At 32.3% G+C, this 16,311-nt stretch overlaps 1 protein-coding gene across 2 annotated transcripts; it reads right to left on the bottom strand.

The window, feature by feature from the left end:
• Nucleotides 1-1,840: 1,840 nt before the first annotated feature.
• LOC144848475 (uncharacterized) lies at nt 1,841-11,499 on the bottom strand. Of its 2 annotated transcripts, none has more exons than XM_078705234.1 (12): nt 11,388-11,499; nt 10,922-11,031; nt 10,224-10,317; nt 9,652-9,758; nt 9,190-9,385; nt 8,337-8,438; nt 7,229-7,336; nt 6,571-6,814; nt 5,877-6,412; nt 5,470-5,614; nt 3,778-4,415; nt 1,841-3,189 (listed from the first exon to the last, which is right to left on the bottom strand). In XM_078705234.1, the coding sequence occupies exons 1-12, from the start codon at nt 11,493-11,495 to the stop codon at nt 3,124-3,126; spliced, it is 2,454 nt and encodes an 817-aa protein (XP_078561360.1). In that variant the 5' UTR covers nt 11,496-11,499; the 3' UTR covers nt 1,841-3,123. The 2 variants fall into 2 exon arrangements, with proteins under 2 accessions (XP_078561360.1, XP_078561361.1); XM_078705235.1 differs by lacking the exon at nt 1,841-3,189 and adding an exon at nt 3,372-3,438.
• Nucleotides 11,500-16,311: the final 4,812 nt, after the last annotated feature.

Below are 16,311 nucleotides of genomic sequence, written 5' to 3' on the forward strand. Positions count from 1 at the left end.
CTAACATACTGTATACTGTACTTATTTACATAAAAAAAACAGCAGCATACTGTATGCCTGAATTGTACAAATTACATAATACAAATATAGAAATTTCGCTGAGGAAAAACATAATGTACGAAACTTTTATATATTCCTATTATTTTAATTATCTGTTTCAGAAATAATGATAAATCATCAGTCTCTCTGGAAGTCTTAAGCTCTGCTATAGTATCAATTTGACAAAAAAGTGTGATGTGTCCAACTATGGTAGTGATATGACAATATCGTGTCCATATATGGTCACACATTTTTTTGTCACATAAAGTTTGATATCGTAGACAGAGGCTTTAAACGTTATATATGTATCATTGGTACAGTACGATTGGTCTTTCACAAACAAAAACAACTTGGCACCTCTGTTATGACAATTACATTGACACTGATTTGATTCTGTTTTACTGTATCATATTTGTATGAATTTAAGTTAATATGGAGTTGTACTGTATGAACTATAAAATAATTTATGCAATGGATTTATTATATAATCTGTATTCATTATCTTCATGTACTGTAAAAATTATGTCATGTTTTTTGTGCTCTGAAAATAGCTAAATCTTTAAAATCATAAAAATAACGTTTTATAGTAGAATTGGCAGTTTATTAGTTTCCATTGACATAATTTCCGATGTTCTAGTTTTTATAACAAACAGTACACTGCCAATTTACAAATCGATGTTTGTTCATAGGCTGTTTATGTAGGGTCTACTGTGTCTTTTGGTCTTTTTTCAGGGTACAACAAATAATAGAGAATTGCAATATAAAATTTGTTTTGTGTTAATAACAATATTGAATGGTACTCATGTTTGTGGTACAGTATAATCATAGAGGTATTATACAATTAGAGATTTAACTCAAAACATACTCCGAATATTGACCGCCAATCAGTTTGAAGCCGCACCAACTATGCAGTAACTAATGCACTAGACCTGCATTGCAGCATGTTGAGTGTATCCTATAAACGATAGTCGTATACGAATTTTTTTAATATTTACCAAACAATTATTCTTTTCAATGCTAAAGATTATTGTCCCCCCTAAAAAAATATTTTTTTTACAATTTTTTTGTTGAATATTCCATTTTAATGTTACATAATAGTTATTCACTTTGACCAAAACTGGATCGAAAAAAAATTATTTTCCTGAAAAAAATGTACCTGTAATTTAAACAAAAAATACCAAAATTGTCTGTCAGACAATGGTTTATTTTGTCTTTTTTTAAGTGAAATAACTTTTTTTTTCTACAGAAGTGAATAACTTTAAACTGCATGGCCTATTCAAAGTCTGATTCTATAAATATTTTTCATGTTTTTGGGAGACAATACATCTTTAACGATATTAGTAATTTATAAAAACGGTACTGTGTTTAAAAAAGAAACATGTATACTGATTTGTGGTTTTCAAAATATTTTTGAACAGATAACGTGGTCATTTTGAAGATTCCCTACCCTGTTGGCATCACTTCACTATCTACAGTATTTAACTCTTTAGTTGTATAATACTCTACCTCTGGGTATAATATTTGTACATTAGTGGTATACCGACTATGTCCAGTTGTAGTACAAGTATTGTTAAGTGTGTATGTGTTACATCCCTCTATGCTGCTTTAGGTGTAACAATTAGTCCATAGACAGAAATGTGTTGTCTATGTACGATCCTCATTTAAATAATTCATATTCTTTATTTGAATAATCCTCACACCTGTAATAACACTAATATATCCATGCTAAAACTTTGTCTACACTATCAATCTTTATGTGACAAAAAATGTGCCCATATATGGACATGATGATGTCATATCACTACCATATGTGGCCATATCACTACCATGTTTGGGCACATCACACTTTTTTGTCAAACTAGTTTGATAGAGTAGACAGAGCTTAACAAATGCATCATAAATGAGTTAACATAGAACAACCTCTGATTGAAATTCATAAACAGCAGTTGTATTATTTTGGTTGTTCTTTTTAATGACCTACATTTTCATGACAAATCAAGAATTTAAACAAAAATGTTGGCAATGTCTATGGGCCTGTCTCAATACTACTAAGTAAAAAAAATGTTTATTTTATGATACAGTAGTTAAAACTATACTATACAATATTCATGAAGTATAACATGTTTAAAACATTTTACTGGTACCCAGTCCTACATTTGATATTACTATAAGCCACTTTGTAGCATTTTAGAAAGGAACGATAAATAACTCCTCTCTATTTTATTATTGTTTAATGAGAATCGATGAATTTGTGAATAAATGTCTTCTGAAATGATAAATGCACTTATTTTGTCAATATCTTGTATCTCCATACGCTGTTTACTGATGATATTATTATTAGGGACTTTACGAAACACGACAGGAATCCACAGGACGGTGCTCATGAATAATTTATTCAAGAGCAACAAAGGTGGCAGAGCTTAGGGTGAAATTCCGTCGGCGTAAGTTTTTGAGGACGATAAAGTTGCCATTTTCCCGTTTACGGAGAACGACTAGAAATAATGTACATATACTGTAACCTTACAGTTCAAATTACACTTAAACGTGGAAATTTCAAAACTCTAAATAATATTTGAACTTCTTATTTAATTGTTCAACGAAATAACATTTTTATTGGGTTAAAATGGCTGTATTAAAAGCAATACATTCTGCACGGCGTTTGAATGCAAGGCTCCTAGCTAGGAAGGCTAGGCCTATGCTGTTCCTCCTCGCGCAAGGGTGCGTAACTAATAAAACGGCTATGTTGACTGTATTGATTTTATGCTCTAGCGAACACAGGATATTCGTCTTCCTCCTGTAACCGTCATGTTTCGTCCCAATTAGCGAGCTTTTGATTTGCGAAGATTAACAACCAAACTATGTTATTGTAAGTTCATTGTGCGCATGCTGAAATATTGGGACGTCTGTACTTTATCCTCACCTCTATGGACTTAGTGGGCTATTCTTGGCGTGTATGACCAAAATAACAACATGGTTTCCAGCCGACATTATTTGACCTAACCTAGGCTGGTCGTTGATCATTGGGCCCCGCAAATCAAAATCTCCCTAATAGTAGTGATGGTAGATCGCTCTAAATGTTATTTATCAGATCTTGAGATACTCAATACACCAGAGAAACAAGTCTTGCGAGGATTCGTCTTGCTGCTTGTGCTAAGTAATAAACAAAAGTAAGTTGATTTGATTACAGTAAACAATAGTAGGAATAACAGTAAATAATTAGTATAATAATTACTATACCTAAAAAATGCCCAATGGCCTTCAACGCACATTGTCATCCAAACTGATTCGTGTACTGTATGTATATGCTAATTCACTTTATGAGTGGGGTTTGCCGAGTGGTTAAGACAGTGGAACCATACTCCATAGCATTATGACAAGAGGCACAATCGATCCATGGTTCTAATGGTAGAATGAGTCTTCTCAGATAAGGATTATAAACCGTAGGTCCAGTGTACACATAATGCTCATGTGCACTTTAAGGAACCTACTTTTGTACATCTTTCGAGACAAGTAGGAGGTTACCAGAGCGTACCTCCGTACACAACCACTGTCGGGGACAGACCAAATAGCGCAGAACCGATGCGGTAGCCCTTAGGAAAGAAGCATGTACTTGAAGTACGTAACATTTAAGTCCACAATACATTAAGACGACATTATTTGTGGAATGCGCTTTATACAGTATATACAATTAACATTATATACAGTAGTTATGAATATGATAAAATATTATTTTCCTACCTTTTGTGAAGCATGGTTGGTTTTAGGCTCTTTGGCAACATGATTGGTTTTGTGCTTTTTAAGATTAGACTGTTCAGTTTGTTTTCTTGAAGTTGCAGCGATTTGATTGGACGAATGTGGTATATCATTCCCATCATTCACTTTACTGGTGCTTGAAATAGATAAATTAGTCTTTCGTTTTTTAGCTGGTTGTGAGCATGAAATGTCATCAGCTTTTTCTAAATGTTCTAATTTTTTTCTTTTTGCGGTAGATTGTGAATCTTGTAATCGAGCGCAATTTGTAACATTGTTCATTCTATCCAAACTTTGTTCACAATTTGTTTTCCGAGACCCGCTTTGGGTTTCAGTTTTCTGATTTTGATCCTCTGAACATTTTTCCGTGATTACCGCAGCCATTTCAAGATTTGTAGATTGGTTACGATTTGATTTGTTCATCGTGGGCGTATCTTGTATCAATATCATGCTATCCTGCGTCCAATCTTCCAACAAAGTATGTTTCACTTGGTTGCTCTTTAAACATTCTTCGTGGTTTTTGTTGGTACTTGAAACATCTTGCTGTGAAACGGTCGAACAAGTTCTCACACAATCTGGTAAATTGCTGTCAAACGTGAAAGATGCTGAACCAAAGACGTTAGATTCTGAAATCAGAACAATTTACATTTTGTTGACACTGAAATTTGGTTTGTTTTGAAGATGGTGTTTTGGATTTCGAACATTGATGTTGGGGCGTAAATGTTTTGTTTTGGTTGTTAAGAATTGTCTGCGAGAAATCAGGCTTATTATTTAATAGTAGAGAGTTTTCCTATTCCTGACTACATGTTCTTGACTATTTGGATCTTAATCATTTTGGTTAGGCTATTTTAGTTAAGTGATTTAAACCTTAAGCCTGTAGTTTTTACTGTAGCTGCTACGCTGAATAGTGTTGCGGTTGTTTGCACACACAGCTGTGCTATCTTGTGCGTGTTTTAATTGAATTTGTGTTTTCAGACTCTACCAAAGAATAAAGTACGGTTAAAGTAACTACCACAAGTTTGTGTATCAATAGGGAGGTTTCGCAATGCTACGAATATGAAAACGGATACGTCACACACACATATTCGTTTTTATAAGCTAGTACAAATTTGTTTCGCATGGTAACGAAATATTGAGGGCACCGTCCAAAATATGAATTTAGTAAGTAATTTGAACGAAGCAGGTATGTGTTGCTTGGCTGCTTAGGCCTAGCGCAACATCAAAGCGAGTGAGGACTTTCAAAACTGCCATTTATCAAAATTGACCTGGCAGTTTAGTAAATTACTTTCAATAAATCTATAATTATATTATAATCATGAATCTTTCCTGATTCAAATGAAAAATGTGCAAAATATATCAAAAACTATACTTGTTTTGTAGTTACGAATATGACTGGTGATATTCGTCAACACGAATAAGCTTTACAAATATGAATTGGGGATCAGCTCAAAAGTTTCACAAATGTGTAACATATATGTTTTTCGTATTCGTAAGGTTACGAAACCTCCCTATTGTCTGGATTAGACAGGCTTTACTGAAGTAAATGTAGTAGGTTACATTACAACCACATTTTTATATGAAAATTATTTCAAATTTTTTTTTTTAAATCCAAGCTTCACTTTATCATATAAAACATCTCACTAAAGAGTTGTTGAAAATTGAAAAAGATTAGCTTTATACCTTTTTGACTTGGGTTGAGTGAGGAATCACTGGCACTTATATCGAATGAGTCGCCGGCCTCAGAGTCGCACTCGATGATGGAGTCCGAGCGAATCAATTCAGAAGATTCATCAGCATATTCTTCATCATCCTCAATCAACTCAAGCTTTGAATAAAATATAAAGATGTAGATTTTTAATAATCTGTCTCAGAAATAAAATATTTATTCTACTAGGACTAAAACTACAGTATTGTATCATATACTCGGCATACGATGCAATACACCTACATACAGTATACAATGATTGTAGTTTATTATTACTTGCAACAATTCATTGATCGGAGAGCTGCATATATTTTATTTCAGAGAATGTCAGTCTGCTCTCTATCCTTGTTACCCAAAAGCTAAATTTTTAACAAACTATTACCTGCAAGTCTTCCTTGTAAATTATTACAATATTTTCCAGTTTTAAACTATCATCTGCCAATTCATGCTGTATATCATCTGCCAATTCATGCTGCATATAATCTGCCAATTCATGCTGTATATTGTCTGCCAATTCATGTGGTGTATCAACTGCCACTTCATGTAGTGTATCGTCTGCCAATTCATGTGGTGTATCGTCTGCCAATTCATGTGGTGTATCGTCTGCCAATTCATGTGGTGCATCATCTGCCAATTCATGTGTTGTATCATCTGCCAATTCATGTTGCATATCGTCTGCCAATTCTGGTGTATCGTCTGCCAATTCATGTTGTATATCTTCTGCCAATTCATGTTGTGTATCATCTGATGTTTTATGTCTGTTATCTGCCGAACAACGTTGAATATTATATGCTTTTTTATCAGTTATCTCAAGAAGTCTGCGTTTGTTTCTATATTTTCTTGTAGAAAAATATATTTTACTCGCTTGTGAGGCCATACTCGATGATTGGTTACTTGTATCACAGTCTTCTTCTAAACCTTCAATAAAAATTAAGTGATAGGATAAAAATATTTAAATGAATGTAATATATACTGTATTTGAATCAACTTAATTTTAATTATTTTAACAATAGATGTTTCTAATAATTCAACTTCTTTCTAACAAATCTGTCCTCTATTTCTTTCTTTTTTTTTACCTTTCCATTCTTTGGTTCCATTTTCATTTCGATTTTCTACCACTTCTCCCAAACTGGAAGCCTCCAGTTCATTTAGTTCTACTACTTCAAATGAATTTAGTCCTTTTCTTGTTTTAGTATTGTTTGTGGTATTTTCTTCATTTAAGTTTCTCTGTAAAATATTATTATTGTCTATTCTTTTACTTCCAAATTCTTCTTCACTTTCTTCTTCAACCACTTCTCCCTCAGAAGACAGAAGTTCAAGCTTGATAAAAACCACTCAATAAATAAAAGGTCATGGTAAGGTCAAATACACCAACCTGGCTGGCAAGTCTGAACTTGCCTTTGAAACAAATGCTATTGGCCTCATTGAATTATGCCAATCAGATGTGCTTTAATGAACTTCTTAGTAATTACATTGTTTAGCTATCAAGGGTCAAGGTCAGTTGGGTAAACTATTGTTCATAGCATGGACTAATATACCTCCATGCTCATACAGTAATATCTATATTATTATTATAAACATGACCAGAAAGAAGCAAAAGTACATTAGATTTACTCTCTCTCACTTGGGTTTCTTCATCATGTATAAGATACATGTTTGCTATTGGACAGTATTCTACTATTAGGTCTAACTATATAAAAACATTATAAAATTGTACACAAAATTAAAATTTACCTGTACGTTTCTTAGTAATACAAGTTCTGGGTTTTCTAGTTTTCCACATCCTAAATCGTCTTGAATTTCTTCTTCAACCAGTTCTCCCTCAGATGATAGAAGTTCAAGCTTGATAAAAACATAAAATAAGTAAAAGACCATGTTATAATGAATACACCATTCTGATTAGCAAGTTTAAACTCTCTCACTTTGGGACACCCCTGTTCATGAAACAAATAATGAGCAATATACGTTTCAACCAATGATTTTATATAGCCGAAGGCTAGATAACAAACTGCAATGTTATCGCAGTTCAAAAATTGATTCTCCATGGAGAGGGAACCAACAAGACTGCAATCGACCAATCAGATATACCCTACGCAGTACGCACTGCTAAACGCCTGTGTTGAGCCTATCTGCGTAAGAACAATACGCAACGCAGCGTGTTAAGCGTATAAACGCGAATGCATTCTATATGATCCTCGTATACAAAAAATGGTAGATTACCAAGAACGATTTCAATATATTTAATTTCATAAAAACTTCACTGTTCTTTGACAAGAATATGTGTTTATGTGGTCTTAATGTATTATATTAGATTATTATTTTTTATAATAAATAATATTTTTGAACACATTTACGGCTGCCATCTTGTTGGTTCCCCTCCTGTTGGAATCACTTTTCAGTCTGGAGTACACACTCTAGCCTTCGGCTTATTACATCTCTCTTGTTTTAACACAAAGGCCAACCACTATCCAGGAGATACCCCTATTAAGGTGACAGGTTTTTGTTTGGTTCTAAAGTTGTCCCCTTAATAGAGTTACTTTATCTAACATATTTCTACATTGTTCTTAATTTTGTATGCTGTTCTATTAAACCATAAAGCCTGTTTTCCAGTCGACGTTGAGTTGCGGTGCATCACGTTGAATAAACTGGATCCAACGATTTTCCAGGAAAACGGTGCAAAATCTGTAAATATTAGTAGTCTGGCTCGATCATCGTTATTGTTATTTATTTTAAACTTGACAATTTGAAAATTCAACGCAACTTGCCTTAACGTTATGTCAACTGGAAAAAAGGCTTAAGAAGCATGCTTTATAGAAGATTGTACAAAAAAAGTAACATTTACGTTTTTTAGTAGTACAATTTCTGGGTTTTCTAGTTTTCTAATTCCCAATTCTTCAACTTCTTCTTCCAGTAATTCTTCCTCAGAGGAGGACAAAAGCTCAAGCTTGATAAAAACATTAAGAAAAGGTCAGAAAGTAGTTTGCTTTGCTTTGCTTGGCAAGCATCATTTATTTAATACATAGTTTTTACGTTATTTTTACATTAGGCCTTAATACTACTGTACTAGACTGTTCATTAACAATCAGATCGAAGGGAACTCAGAGTTTGAAATGAAAAACTTAAGCTCTGTCTACACTATCAAACTTGATGTGACAAAACAAATGTGATGTGCCCATATATGGACATGAAGATGTCATAACACTACCATATTTGGCCATACCACTACCATATTTGGCCATACCACTACCATATTTGGCCATAACCACTGACCATATTGGGCACATCACATTTTTGTCACATAAAGTCTGATAAGACAGAGCTTTACACATTGTTTAACATTAAATGTAAAAAATAGTACAGTATTAATGTGCTTTTTACACACTGCAAAGCAAAAAAAAAAGGAAGAAGAAAATCCAAGAAGAAGGTTTAGATTATGTCTGCCCCACAAACACTTACTGTGCCATCATTAAGCTCCATCTACACTACCAAACTTTATGTGAAAAAAATATGATGTGCCCATATATGGAAACAATGACGTCATATCACTACCATATTTGGGCACATCACACTTTTTTTGTCAAACTAGTTTGATAGTGCTGGATGGATTGGTATTGGTATGGATTCCACCATCTAACCAATCCCAAAAAGTTGGGAAGAGGTGGTGAGACACAAAGATAGAGAATAAAATGATTTACCTCTAAATCGTCTTTGTAAATAATCAGCCCACCTGTTTCTGCTACGTTTATAGTACCAACGTTTTCCATGGTATTGTTAGATTCTTGCGTTTCATACTCGGAGTTCATTTCCATACGAGAATCATTCGCAAAATTGCATAAGTTGGATAAGTTGTAAATACTGTCTTCAGAATTATTTCCTACAAACTTCACACGTCTAAATACAAATGAGATTTGTTATTACAAATGACGCAAAACAATTTAGCTATTAAAGATGAAACTAACGTTGGACCCAACAAGACATAAAGCTCTGTCTACACTATCAAACTTTATGTGACAAAAAAATGTGATGTGCACATATATTGACATGATGATGTCATACCACTACCATAATTGGCCATATCATTACCATATTTGGGCACATCACATTCATAGGGATTGCAGAAAATGTTTGTTTCCACTTAAGAATGACAGTTCTCTTACCTTTTGTCTAATATGTAATTCTCATCATCGACATTCATTTGAGAGAATTGTTCAGTACTGAGTAAGCTAAATTCCATCACTTTGAGGTAGAATTCTGTCTTTTTTTCCTGAAGAAGATAAAAAGCTAAATATACTGCAAGTGTAAACAATGTACAGTGGAGTCGAATGGCCAAGCAGTTTGGCAGTGACGCCGTAAAATATATTTAAAAAATCAGCTCTCCTCATCAAATTTAGTTCTGGTGGTAGAACACATTTTCTTGGATATAAGTACTTAAAACTGGAGCTCCAGTGTACACATTTAGATTGTGTGCATTTTAAAGAACCCAGTGCATCTTTTGGAAGACAGAGGGTTGACCTGCATTCCAGTGGCATAATACAGGAGGAAAGGCCGATGGCTTAGCACTCCTAAGGAGCCCTCAAACGCTGGGTAGTTGCATTTGAGCTGTCAATCTGGGTTCCCTTAACCTATGAGGCCCCTGGGTTTAGAAAATGAATGCTCATAGCCACTGCTACATTTAGGATTGGTAGTGCTCATTAAGCCTCATCACAGTGCAAAGTTATACTGTACATACCTCATGGTAATTAGTTCCAATTTCGTATTTGGTAAGAGTAATACGTGATTTGGCAAGGTCTGCGAATGTACATCCTGAAATACTGTCTTGATCACTGAAAATATAATGACATTATTGAAAAAGAAATGACATTTATTGACAAATCAATGACATTATTGACAATGACATTTAGTGACAAAGCAATGACATTATTGACAAATAAATGACATTATTGACAAAGCAATAATAATAATATATTCACTTTACTCCAAAAAGTATAAATAAATACATATTAACAAAGAAATGACATTATTGACAAAGTAATAACATTTTTACACTGCATTATAGGAGAAGAAAAAGAGAATTAAAAGTATAAATAACTTTTAATTTCAATTTTTCTATTCACAGCCAACAGAGATATGAAACCTGCACTAACAGGCTGAGAGAAAACAAAGCAATTTCATTAAATTTAGATACAGATATGGATAAATTATCATAAAATATATAAATACCATTAACATCCAAAGTATTAAGATTAGGGTGAAAATGGTAGGCCTTTAGTAGGCTACACAGCCAGTGGCCTAAGGCAGAGGCCTGAGGCTCTTTTTTCTTACTTTGTTACAACTACAAAATGGCCTATTCAAAGTCTGATTTTATTAAACTTCATTTTCATGTTTTTGGACAATACATCTTTAATTAAAATAAAAGGTAGTAATTACCAATCATAATTGTTTACACAATTTTTGGTGAAATATGCATCAATATTCTGATACTTATCGGTCAAAATTCCATGTCCAAAGTAAATATCTTCAATTGGAGGATCTAAAATCTAAAGAAAAAGATTACTTCTCTAATGAAACATTGTATTTGTTCAGTATTTATTAGTATTCTACTTTTACTTCTGTGTTTCATTAATTTTTCAATATTATCAAAAGTCAGTGTTATTTTCAATGTTAAGTGGCTGTGCTTATAAATAATCACTATTCTATATTTATTATTATCATCATTATTGTAAATAAACACTGTAAATAATCACTGTATATCTTATAATTATTATTGTTGTAAAAATCACTATACTACATGTTATTATGGTTATCATTTTTATGAAAAAAATAAATTATTATTTTGTTATGATTGATTGAATAAAGTTCACTGAGACAAAAACAAAATTTCAAATCATACAACCTCCACAGAAACAATTTCCGCCATCAAATATTGAGTTGTATCAAAGCCAGCATGGCTCAACCAGTAAATCCAGGGGAAACCAACTGGGTTATTCCTTGCAACTTCCATTGCCAAAGTGCTAAACTATAAATATGATTGCTTATTTTATTTTTTTGCTGATATTAAAATATTGATGCGATATGAATACATTTCAAACTCTGCAAAATAAAAATTTAATTTAAAATTTTTAATTTATAATTAACAATACAAGGCATGATTTATTATCATAATTATTAGTCTTATAAGTCTTAATGATAGGGTTAAGTAAGGGGCATAGTACAGTAGTAGGGCCTAGCTAGCTATCTATCTATGCCTGAGTTACTCCTACTATATAGCTAGGATAGTCAGGCCATGCCACGTGTTCTGGGCCTGCAACTAGCCTAGTTTAGTTCCTACCTAGCCTAGGCCTAGCCCTCCTAGGTTTATTTTTAGGTTAATTGATTAGGCCTACAACTAATTATAGGATGCCTAGGCTAGAACGTTTATATAGTTCAATTGTGATTAAAATATTAACATAAACAAATGTATGTATGTAAACTAAAAGTAAAACGGTAACAAAATTGCATAATTATTCAGTTCTTGTTTTCATCGTCACGCTTTGCTGATTTTAGATAAAATTTACCGCGCGCTCTCTTCCCCTCTCGCCGCCCTCTACAAATAAAAATTACGGTGGCCTGTAAGTGTCACGGCAACTTCCAATAATATCATGGCAATTTAAAGATGTATTGTCCCCCAAAAACATGAAAAGTAAAGATTAATAAAATCAGATTTTGAATAGATTATTTGTAGTTTTAATAAAGTTAATCACTTCAGATGAAAAATAACCAGAAAAAAATATATGTTTTCACTTATAAAATGACAAGTTAAATTCAACCAAAAACCCATTGGCTGGCAGACAATTTGACCATTTTCTGTTTTAAAATTACATTTTTTTCAGGTAAATACATTTTTTCGATCCAGTTTTTTGTCAAAGTGGATAACTATTGTTACATTAAAATGGCATATTCAACAAATATTGTGTTAATAATTATTTGTTCAAGGGGACAATACATCTTTAAATAAAAAAAAGCCACGGCATTTTTTTTTAAGTCACATTAATAAAAAAAAACCTCCCACGGCAATTTTAAATAAAAAATCACGGCAAATTTAAAAAAAATAGCAATTTAATCAAAATACCACGGCAACTTAAAAAATGAATTGTTCACCATCTTTGAATTGCGGTGCGGTCCAAGAAACAAGCAAGAATACACATAGCCATAGGACTATCTGATCAACCCCGATATCTCAGTACAAGAAATCTGTTTGTGGAAAATAACGTTCCATCTTTGTATGAATTCTTAAGGCTCAACATTAATTTATATTTTTCTTTACAGAAGTATTAAATGCAAAAATAGAATCTGAATTTGTATAACATGAATATTTATTTTTTGAGTCCAAAATGTATTTTAAGCGGAGAAAGGCCCTGTCAACAAATAATTCTTGGTCCACTCTCCATAACGGTTGTCATATAATGCTTTTGTATTTCTTTTTTTTCTTATTATCTTATTGTATAGAATATGTTCATATGCACAGTTTGTCTAAAATAAAGTTTAACATTTAATTGAATATTGTATATTTGCTATTGGTATTTTAAAATTATTATTATTATTATTAGGGTGCACTACCGATATGTTTTTGCCGCTGTTGCAAAAGCGTCATTCAAAAGATTATTAGTACATAGCAAAAAATAGGCCTATCATGGATTTCAACATGTTTGAATATCAAAAACTGTAGCTAATAAAGAGCTGCATATGAAATTGTGGTGGTGGTTGATTTACTGCCAACTAAATAAGTCCGGGCCTATTAGGCCTAGTTTGATAAATTAATATTAGTTTACTATTTTCAACCAACACGCTTACTTTAGATTATGATTCATCACTGTTTTGAGTCATCACTGTTTTGGGTAATCACTGTTTTGAGTGCCGCCGTCCTAAAGGTAAACTATCTCTCAATCGATAATGAAATCATCAAACAAAATAAAAGAGAATATTATCAATCAGAAAGCAAACACCATTGTATTCAGATAGACCATTTTGCTTGTCGTATCTGCTTGTACATTCAAAGGTAAAGTTTCGAAAATGATAAGGTGCACGAGTTGTGGGGGTGAGAGTCAAGGTGTCATTGATTGAATCGAACTGCAAAGTACTGAGTGGGGGTGGTTTCGAACATAATATTTTGTTATATTTTCTGACAAGCAACAAGTTTGCTAGAGATTTTTTTTGTTTAATTGGCTACTTCTATGTAATATAATGTAATTTGATGAAAAGAAGCAACCGAAAAGAAAAAAATAGTCCTATTAGATTTGATTAAACCTTTGATATAAATTTCAATAGAGAAATAATTTCCATGTTTCAATAAATTAAGCTGAAGCGGTTATTGTAGATATAAAAACATAATGTATTATTTCATTTATCTTTATTTCAGACTTCATTTCCATAGAAAACAGTAAAAGACAATACTCTTTTAATATAAACATTTGAAAATTACATTAATAAAAGTAGTGGTTAACGGGTAAGTTTAAAGTGATTTGATTGAATACGTGGTGCATCAAGTGGATAATGGTTCTGAAAGTAAATTTCATTGTTAATTTTCTAACATGTTGAGATGTCGAAAGCCATATTAACATCACATAATTTATATTGACGATGAATAGAAAAATAACACATTATAATTGAAACATATTTATATCTCATAGTTCAGAAAAGGTATGGATAACAGAGAGACAGCTTTGCAAGACTGAACTGAATATATCCTGAATGTTAATTAACATGTTTCAATAAAAAAACTGTATATAAAGTAAACGTATGCGGTGGCGGTTGGCTTATGGCCTCTGTAAAAGAAAATCACTATGAATGCTGATAGTTTGAAAAGAATCAATTATGCTTGTCATATCTGCTTGTAAATTCAAAGGTAAGTTTTGAATATTATGATTAGATGCACGGAACGAATTGTGGGTGTGTGTCAAAGTGACATTGATTGACCAATCAATGATGTGCAAAGTACCGAGCGCGAGATGGTTTTAAATAGAGCAATACTTTCTTTAATAATTTTGACACATGTTTGTGTGATGGATTTGAAGAATCTCGATCTTTTTGGATGAATTGCCTACAGTACATCTATGTATTGTTATTTAATTTGTGTGAATCGTATAATTGTTTATGTCTAAATATAACCATATACATAATCTTCAAGGGTCTATAAGGAAGACCTATAAAATCATAAAAAAAGAATTGCCCAATTTTTTTGTCTAATGGCCTAAAATTGAAAATCTTATTGTCTGACAGGAACAACATATCAATATAGACATATGATATATTGCTTATTGGATTTAATGACAAACACCAAATAACTGATAAAGAGAAATAATCGAAAGAAAAAAATACATCTTTTTGGTATACATTTCAATGGAGAAATAAGTACCATGTTTCAAATAATAAAGCTGAGGCGGTTGTCGTAGTTGTAGAAACATAACGAATTCATTTAATTTCTATTTTTCTTTATTTCATTTCCATAAAAACAGTACAAGACAATAATCTTTATAAAAATTAATTCTTATCTCATGTTTTTCGAGCGTTTTCCGTTCTACCGAATTACTAATTCGTTAAAACGAATTAGTAATCCGTTCAAACGGATTAGTATTTTCTTGTTTGTTGTTCGTGGGTACATCCATATTGATATACTGGTACCCACAATTTTCTTTTTGTTCAGATTGTTCTGCCTTCATTTCATTTGGATTGTCTCACATAATAATATTTGAAAAGAAATTAAACTAATGCACTAATGTTGGTGTTCGTATCCCGAGAAACACAAAATGTGAATTGTTGAAATCATTATGTTTTGTTATGGTTTGATTGGCTTTAATTCTAAGTCCGGTTAGTAATGTTATTTTATCTAATACATTGTTTGTTTTGCCTACGTATATTTATTAAGATTTCGCAACGACTGTATTGTATTATTGTACAATTATTTTTATTTAAATTGATTTCACAAAAATAAATGAATTAGTCGAAAACAATATTTGTATCCTATTATTTCTGTTTACTGTTCACGCATATATCGCAACATGATTACAAATTTGTCGTGTTTCAATTGGATACATAAATATACAAGATAAAGAAAATCTCATCGATCAGAAAACACCATTGTATTCAATTTTGCTTGTCATATCTGCTAATTGTATTTTCAAACGTAAAGTGTCAAAGATGACACGGTGCACGGGAACCATTTGGGGACGGAGGTCAAATTGACATTGTGACAAGTTGACATGAAATGGAAATGCTAATTTGGACATCCTATCATGTATTTGTTTTGGTCAATTGCTCTCCTTGAACACCATGTCCTAGCGGAACAGAATAATTGATCAGAAAGAATAACGGAAAAACGATTCGATAACAATAAATACACACTTGCACCTTATTTGGTTTTAGTTTGTGATTCAAACGATTTTATTTGTTACAAATATCGTAAAATTAACGTTAACTCTTGGTAACTCTGACTACTTTATTAATGACCCAAAGTTTTATCTTCTTTATGATATTTGACAAGTACCATGAAAACTTAAGTACTTACTGTAATATTTATGTTTTCTTCTTGTTTTTTGATTGCATTTATTTATTGAATTTTTAATTGGCATTTTATGACTTTCATTATCATGGTGCACTACCGATATGTTTGTGCCGCTGTTGCAGAAGAGACATTCCAAATAAATTTAATGTAATGTGGTGGTTGTTGACTTACTGCAAAAATAAATAAGTAGGCCTAGTAGGCATGGTTTTATAAATTAATTTAGTAATATTTACTCTTTTAACCAACACGCTTAGTTTAGGTCGTTTAATTCAGCACTGTT

Source organism: Antedon bifida, chromosome 7, assembly GCF_963402885.1.
Source record: "Antedon bifida chromosome 7, ecAntBifi1.1, whole genome shotgun sequence".
NCBI lineage: Eukaryota > Metazoa > Echinodermata > Crinoidea > Comatulida > Antedonidae > Antedon > Antedon bifida.

Excerpts from the sequence above, each read along its gene's own strand:
- LOC144848475 (XM_078705234.1), bottom strand. The coding sequence starts at position 11,495 with ATGGAAGTTGCAAGGAATAACCCAGTTGGTTTCCCCTGGATTTACTGG. Across the intron at positions 8,439-9,189 it reads TTTACAAAGACGATTTAGAG|CTTGAGCTTTTGTCCTCCTC; the intron begins GTAAATCATTTT and ends GTTTTTATCAAG. Across the intron at positions 7,337-8,336 it reads AAATTGTACTACTAAAAAAC|CTTGAACTTCTATCATCTGA; the intron begins GTAAATGTTACT and ends GTTTTTATCAAG.